Source organism: Trypanosoma grayi, assembly GCF_000691245.1.
Source record: "Trypanosoma grayi strain ANR4 Tgr_805_V1, whole genome shotgun sequence".
Classification (NCBI taxonomy): domain Eukaryota; phylum Euglenozoa; class Kinetoplastea; order Trypanosomatida; family Trypanosomatidae; genus Trypanosoma; species Trypanosoma grayi.
In genome coordinates, this window is record NW_008826424.1 from 1 (window position 1) to 7,827 (window position 7,827).

General features: G+C 58.1%; 3 protein-coding genes across 3 annotated transcripts; all 3 read right to left on the reverse strand.

The window, feature by feature from the left end:
- Positions 1-562, reverse strand: DQ04_08051000 (hypothetical protein; the record flags this gene model as incomplete). Its single annotated transcript, XM_009315413.1, has 1 exon — positions 1-562. A coding segment is annotated over one exon (562 nt), but the record flags the coding sequence as incomplete, so codon positions are not given.
- Positions 563-1,185: 623 nt separating this feature from the next.
- Positions 1,186-5,673, reverse strand: DQ04_08051010 (hypothetical protein; the record flags this gene model as incomplete). Its single annotated transcript, XM_009315414.1, has 1 exon — positions 1,186-5,673. One exon carries the CDS (start codon positions 5,671-5,673, stop codon positions 1,186-1,188), a length of 4,488 nt encoding a protein of 1,495 aa, XP_009313689.1.
- A 528-nt stretch (positions 5,674-6,201) lies between these two features.
- DQ04_08051020 (EF hand) lies at positions 6,202-7,599 on the reverse strand (the record flags this gene model as incomplete). The annotated part of the gene is made up of 1 exon (XM_009315415.1): positions 6,202-7,599. One exon carries the CDS (start codon positions 7,597-7,599, stop codon positions 6,202-6,204), a length of 1,398 nt encoding a protein of 465 aa, XP_009313690.1.
- Positions 7,600-7,827: the final 228 nt, after the last annotated feature.

The window sequence follows — 7,827 nt, forward strand, 5'->3', positions numbered from 1 at the left end:
GGACGCTGTCGGCCGCCTCCACGCACGTCGTCGCCCGCTGCAGCAGCGTATCGCGCGTCTCGCTGTAGCGCCGCGTCGACTTGTCGGCAAACTGCTTCGCGCCGTCGACGAGGGGCTCCATGGTGCTCTTCACCGTCGCTGCGCACGCCTCGACGCGCTGGCGGCCATTCACGGCGGTGTTCTGCACCGTTTCCTTTGCTGCTTGCTGGTAAGCCTCGGCGGACGTCTTGGCATCGTCCAGCACCTTCTTGCCGGACACCACGTACTGATCGGCGACAGAGCGCACCTTTTGCGCGTACGATGACTGCTGGGTGTCCTTTGTCTCCTTGCCGCATGCAGCCGCGGTGTCAACCGCGCCCACGGTGCACTTCTTCTCCTCCTCCTCGGTGAGGGTGTTCGCCCCCTGCATTTTCGCTGCGGCGGACTCCCCAGACTCCCTCGCGGGGCGCACGGCGGCTGCCGTTGTGCCCGCAGTTGCACTGCCGCACGTCTGAGCCCAGGTGGGCGCCTGCGCCCTGTTCGCACCGTTCATTGCCGGCCCTTGGACGTCAGTTGAGCTCATTGACTTCACTCCTGTCGTTGTGTGATATGGTATAGAAAGCTTAGCGCGTGTTGGTTCTTGCCCCCCCCTCCAGCGGAGTGTTTGTCGGTGAGGTGTGAAGGCACCGACACGGACAGAGGCGAGGGGGAAACAGGGAAGGGGAGAGGAAAAGAGACATAGAGAAAGAGAGACGGTAGTGAAAGTACGGGGTGCACCCCAATAAATCTGCAGCAGAGCAACCCCACACTAAAGCGTGAGAGAGGGAAAGAGGAGAAAGCTAAGAAGGGCAAATGGAGGAAAACACTTCTTGTTTAACCGAACGGAAGCCTCCTTGTTTTTAGGTCTCCTTTTATCTCTCGGGGTTACTTACAACACACAGCCACACGTCATGTAACTTTTCCTTTTCGTTACTTCCTGTGTACTTTAGCATAGAAACACGAAGGACGGCACAACACCGCAAACACAGAAGAAAAAAAGATAACGAGGCAAGATCATCGCGAAATCAGCGGCTGTACTCCTTCACAGACATAGACAGACACGCACACAGAAACGAGCATTGGTCTCAATTTCCTCTTGCTTTCGCTGCTGCCCTCTTGGGTTTCCCCGCACCCCCCGTGTATTCTGGGTGGTGTTGACGCAGCACATCACTCCTCTGATGCAGCAGCAGCAGCAGCGGCCAACTTCTGCTCGCGCCAACGTTGGAACGCCTTCTCCCGGTGTTCGTGCAGCCGGCGCTTGCGCTCGCGGTTCTTCGCAATGCGCTCCTGCTTTGCAATCATGATAGCCTTACGCTTCTCCTCCTTCTCTTCCTTGGTGAGCACCTTTGACCTCTCCGTGCGGAGCGCCTGACGCTTGATGCGGTCGTCAATCTTCATGGCCTCGCGACGACGGCGTTTAAGTGCGCGCTCGGCGTCCGTCAGGTCACCGTTGCGGTGTGCCACAAGCGCCTTGACGATCTTCGCCCGCACACGCTTAGCCCGCTTGTAGAAGGCAGCCTTCTCCTTTCGACCCTGCTTCTCGTATTGTTGGTAGAGTACCTTCACGGGAACAGGCGCCTTTGTCTCCCTTGCACGCGGTGTCACGCCCAACATGCGCTCCATCGACGCGAGGAGACGGATCGACGCGGCGGACATCTGAAGCTCGTCGTCGGCGACTGCCTCCTCGACAACCGCCGCCAGCCACGCAGTGTCGAGCTGCACGCGGCTGTTGTACTTGAGCACCATCCGCAGGCAGTGGAAGTAGTCGTACAGCAGCGTGTGCAGCATCGCATACACCGTGTGCGGCGTCGTCGACTGCAGGAAGGCAGCGATGGAGCCGCCGCTGGCGGCCTTCAGTGCCGCGCCCAAGCCAGAGAGGCGCGGCAGCATCGCCTCGATCATGTGGCAGCAGCCGCGGAAGACACGCACGCGCTGCGGTCCCGCGAGGCCCTCCACCTCGCGGAACTTCTCGAACACCGCCGGGAGCAGCGCCCAGGCGAAGCCGTGGCGGTAGTGGTGCATGTCGCGTTTGACGCCCGGAATCCGCTTCTTCGCATCCCAGCCGCGGTCACAGAAGACGGACTTGTAGAACTCCACAAGCGTCACTCGCACATCCTCGCCAGCGTGATTCTTGTAAGCAAGGAAGGCGGTGAAGTGGAACACGCGCAGGGCGACATCCTTCAGTTTCGCCATGCGCCGCCGCACAGTGACCGCGTGACGGGCCGACTGGCTCTCCTTGCGTACCAGCACGTGCTCCAGCTTGCGGGAGTAGCTTTGGATATCGGACAGAAGCTGGAACAAATCCTCCGCCGCGAGGAAGCGTCCAAAGTAGCGGTTCTTCGTCATCATGAGCATCTGGATAGCCGACGCGGCGCTGTTAAAGACAACATCGTCGGGCGACTTCACGTTTTCGCGGCAGACGGCTAAGAGCACCTGGAAGATGTGCAGCATCAGCGGTGAGCGCATCGCCGCACCGACACGTGCAGCAGTTTGAATCGCCCGCACAACATCGCTCTTCTCCTTGTTGGCGGTGTCTATCGGATAGACGAACTGCAGGTCCACGTTTCCGACCATCCCCTTCAGCGCGTCGATGTATTGTTGCGTGGGCGGCTCCTCCTCTTCCTCCTCGTCATCGTCGTCCTCATCGTCATCGCCCTCCAGTCCATCCTTCTCATCGTTGGCTTCACTCTCCTCGTCCGCGTCATCCGCGCTCTCCGTCTCCGCATCATCCGCAGCGTCTTCGTCATCCTCCTCGGTGTCGGTGGTAGCAGTCGCGGTGGTGCTGGAGCTCTCGTCGTCCTCACCATCCGCATCGCTATCTTCTTCGCCCTCCCCATCCTCATCATTAGCGGCTGCGGCCATTTCCTCGTCACTGCCGTCACCGCCGCCGCCGCCGTTCTCTCCGTCACTGGAGGATGCGTCGTCGTCGTCGTCGTCGTCGTCTGCCTCTCCCTTCCCCCCCTTCGCCTGCCGTGCCTTTTCGCGGTCGTCGGTGTGGTACGCCTCCCGCAGCGGAGCGAGCAGCAAGTCGAGTGTCACACGCTCTCGCACGTAGCGCGCGAACTTCAGCATGTAGCCGGTAGCAATGCGCCGCACGCATGTCATGAGCGGCATCACGTGGATGGGCGCCGTCGGCCGCATCACGAGCGCCATCAGTACGTCGTAGAAGATGTCGAGCGTCTCAAGCGTGCCGGTGAGAAAGAACTGGCAGAGATCTGGCACAGTGGAGGCCGCTAGCGCCTTCGCCTCCTCGTTAGTCGGGTCGTCGGTGCTCAGCACAAGGAAGAGCAGCACCAGTAGCACATGCATGTCGCGCTCGGCGTAGAAGAGGACGCTGCGCTTCGCGGAGTCCTCCAGCGCCGCCACGATGCGGTTGCGCGCCTTGCGGAAGCTGCTCTGCGTCGCGCCCGTCGTGTACCGCGTCTGCCCCTTCCCCTCCGCCTCGAGGTACGCGGCAATAACACTCAACGGGCTCAGTGTGCACTTCGGCCGCGACACAGCAGCGGTGTAGGTGAAGGAGAAGATGTCGGCAAAAAGGAAGATGGCGCGGTTCATGCTGCGCTCATCACGGTGCGGCGGCGTCGGGTAGAAGCCGAACTCCAGCAGCGCACGAGCCGCGTCGTCAATGTACGTGCACGCCACGCCTTCACGCAGCGGAACGTACAGGCATGCACGCAATTCACGCAGCACCCACGTGCGGTTCGCAAACGCCGATGGGTCCGACACACGTGTGGCGCGGTACTGCACGAGGAGGTCGCGCACCTTGGCGTCAAGGGCCTCCAGAGGAAGCCCACGCAGCTCTGCAATGTCAGTCGCCTTCGCAAGTGTGCGACGGCCGTAGCCAACGGTTTTGCTGGCGATCTGTAGCATCTCTGCGCGCTGCTCGGCATCGTCATTCTGCACGACCAGCTGGCCGAGTCGGGAGACAAGTTGCTGGAACAGCGCACGTCTCGGCGCGTCCGCGTTGCCTCGGCGGTACGGCGCAATGGCATTGTGCACCATAGTACTGAGGTGCTCTTTCATTGACTCTCCAGCGGCGCAGCGCTCTGCCACTGTGTCGAGCCACTCCTCCCAGACCGGGTGCACCATGGGATGCACCGCCGTCACCTGCTCCTTGCGGAAGAGCGCGCTCGCCAACTGTTCCACCGTCGACGGCTCGAGTGGATCCATTGCGGCGTACTTCAGCACGGCGGTTGGAAGGCCGCGGGTGAGGGCGTTCGGCTTCTCTTCCATTGACATGAGACGCAGCAGCAACTGAATTCCCTCGGGGCGAAAGTACTCCATCTTCGGGTAGTGGAAGAAGGCGAGTGAAAGCCACTCCACAACGCCCTCGTCTGCCCATAGCGCCGGGAACCGCTGGAGCGTCTCGAAGAGAATATTCGCCGTCAGCACACGTGTCGCCTTTTGCTCAATGTAGGCGAAGCACAAGTAATGCACCAGGCAGCGCGCGTCTTCCAGATGTGCCTTGCCGCCGTTAGCAACAACAACCCCCATTGCGAATACGGCAGCAATCATGCGCTGGTTACGTTCACCTTTGGTTGGATCATTAATTGAATCAGGATCAATTTCATCCTCTTCATCATCCGGCTGCTGTGCATCCGCCTTGGCTGTGCGCGCCTTCAGACGAGCCTTGGCTGCCTTAAGACGCACGTCCAGGGCCAGTTCCTCACCAATCAACGCGAGTACCACAGAAGGCGACACACTTGTCTCGTGGAGTGTCAGATAGAGTGCGTGTGCGTGCAAAACAATCATCGCCAAGTCCTCCGTAACCATACCAAGCAGCAACCGCGAGAGTGCGTAGGGAACAGCGTGGTGTGCCGTTTCGCGAAGGCTTTTTAATGAACGGCATTCCACATCCTCCGAAAGTTTTGCCTTAAGATAATTCACGAACGCGTGCTGGCCCTCCCTACGACGTGACGAGTTGTGCCGCAGACACATCTGAAGCAGCGCTCGGACGTGCTCGCGATCTCTCACCGTTTTGGCCAAGGTCAGGCGAGCCTGACTAAACCTTGCATGGCCCTTCTCCTCGGTGGGATCCTGCGACCCCTGCTTGCGCTGAGCCTCCTCCTCGACTTCATCCTCCATTCCTTCCTCCGCAGCTGATGTGTGAGACCTCCCTGTGCCTTGCTTCTTCGAGAGATTGNTGTGCCCTTTGCCCTTGTTCACCTCGTACGAGGCCCACTCGTACCATACAATAAAGGCTTGCACCGTGTTGGGAGCACCACGCTCAAACTTGCTCAGGTAGGTGCGAAATGGCCTCACACTGTCCGGCAGGTGCTGCTGCACAAAAGGAGGGGGGACAAACTTGAAGAGTTTGCCAAGATCTGGGCCAAACAGGTCAGTCGCGTTCAGTCTTGATTTGAAGTTCGCCAGATCCACACGCAGCTCCGACGAGACTTTAGCAGCCAAGTGGATGTCAATGTCTTTTGTCCGCGCGGACCGCGCCGGCTGGCGGCCGCCGTTACCGCCACTCTCGGCCCCGCGACGAGCGTCACCGCCTTGATGCTGCACGAACTTTTCGCGGGCATATTTCTCCCGATGGTACTTCGCCTTTTCCTTCTTGATATGGCTTGACTTGCCCTTCTTGGGAGCGGGCCGCCCCGGCTGGCGCCTCTCCGGCGCTGCACCGCCCCTGCGCTGCGAGGAAGGCGGCATTCCCTTTTTATACCTGTGTGATTGCTAGGTCACCTGAGGCAGCACGCGGACATAAGAAGAAAGAAGAACAAAGAGAGTCGGCATCGTGTCGCCAGCAACAAGAGTTCGACGCAGAGCAGAGGAAAGAGGGAACAGGCAACCAGTATCCGTACAGAAAAGACAAACGCTGAGTGCCGATGCGCCACCAAAATATTGACGCGGCAGAATGCAACGAGCAGGGAAAAATGTATTCTATGCGCGCACGGGGTGGGGGAGGGGGAAAAGAAACGGGTCTCCGCTAAATAAATCAAGAAGTTGAGACAAACCGCCAGAGTCACTTTCATCATCGCAGGCTGAAACCAAACAAACTCGCAGGGGTTTTTCAGCTCCGCAGCGTTAATTGCGTGTATTCAGGTGCAGAAAGCGCCATAAACCAAAAGAAAAACAGGGGGGAGTCAAGTAAACACATGACTCACAAAGCAATACGAAGGTCATAGCGCCAAGAAGTAAGGAGGGAAAGAAAAAGAAGGCAGAGTAGACGCAGCGCGCTCAAAGTGGCTCAGGGCCGTAGTCTTCAACGAGCGCCATCAAAAGGCTCTCCTCGTGACCCTTCAACTCCTGCAGTGTGCTGTCGATGCTTGCCATGGCAGCGGGGTTGTAATATTGCAGCATGCGCTTTATACGCTGCTGGTAGTTGCTGGACTTCCGCTCCACCTCTTCTCGTGCCTTGGCGGATTTTTTATCTGGATCGAAAAACTTCTTGTAGAGAAGAATGATTTCGTGCAGTGGCAACTTCACCAGCTGCTCTTTCGGGACCGTGGACTGGTAGAAGGGAGTGCTGGCGCGAAACTCCTGTGCCCTGGTGAAGACAAGTGGAAGAATACTTTGCCACTCTGAAGCCGTAAACTCGCGCATTAGCATCTGTTCACCAACCCCCTTGCACTGGTCCTGATTGAATAACCCTGTCTTCTCGACATCCAGAATCTGGGCGTACCTTAACAGCGGGATGTAGCTTTTCTCATCCATTCCGTACCACCGCCTGGGATCACGCCGCGATAGTGGGATCCAGAGACAAACGACGTGGAACGGAACGCTCCCATCTTCTGTTGACTGCATTGCCATCCTGAACAAAGCAATCACGTCATTTGGGTGGCTTGGAAGGTTCATGTAGCGTAAAAGCCGGCACGCATCACGCCAGCGCAGCTCCGGGTTGTTGCTCTTAGGACTAAGGGTGGCAAAATCCACCCAGTTATCCTTCAAGAAGGTGAATTCCTCTTCGCTAAGTCCATATTCGCTCGCGGTGCAGGAGATCTCTTGTTTCCACATCTCTACTCGTTCTCGCGGGAGACAAAGAGAGAGATCATGCCGCAGCATGTTTGGGACAAAACCCAGAGTCCAGCCTCGGTCGCCCAATTGTTGTTGTTGTTGTTGTTGCTGTTGGTTTTGCTGCTGTTGTGTTGGTCGTCGCGTCGACTCCGCAGACCGTGATGGGCGTCGCTCGCCTTTTCGTTCACAACGTTTGTTTTGGTGCGCTCCGTTTCCACGCCCCGTTTCTGCCACCTCCAAAAAGTACTCCGAACCCACATGGCTCTGCGCCGCGGAAGAGACCGACACGGACTCCACCCGCGACGTCACCTTCGCGTCACATGTTTTGTGGTCCCGTACAAACGCCTCGTATGAGCCCACCCACCCGCACGCGCTGCACTTCCCCTTCGAATGTTTCTGCAACTCCAGTAGTGCCACATTCGGCTCCTGCAGACGCTCTATTGTCGCGCAGCACTCGGGGCACTCCATGAGTCCCTTCACGCACGCGGCACAGTAAATATGACGACACGGAAACGCCTCTAGCGCATCCGTCCACTGGCACAGACAGACGCTACACTCGCCGTAGTTATTCTCAGCTTCGAAGTAGCGAGAGGCAGGGTTCACACCCCCATTAGAACCCATGACTCCAAGCTACGCGGCACCACCGTTAGGAAGATGAAGAGACAACGAACAGAAAAGAAAGGCCATGAGCACAGACCGCACGCACACCGAAACGGCGCAACCATTCCCCATAAAACGAAACACAAAAAAACCACTAGAACGAAGAATCACCCAAACAAGACGCTCCACAGGCACTCTGTCTCCTGCTAGCATCACCCCAAGAAAACAAAAGGTAAAAAAAAAAAAAAA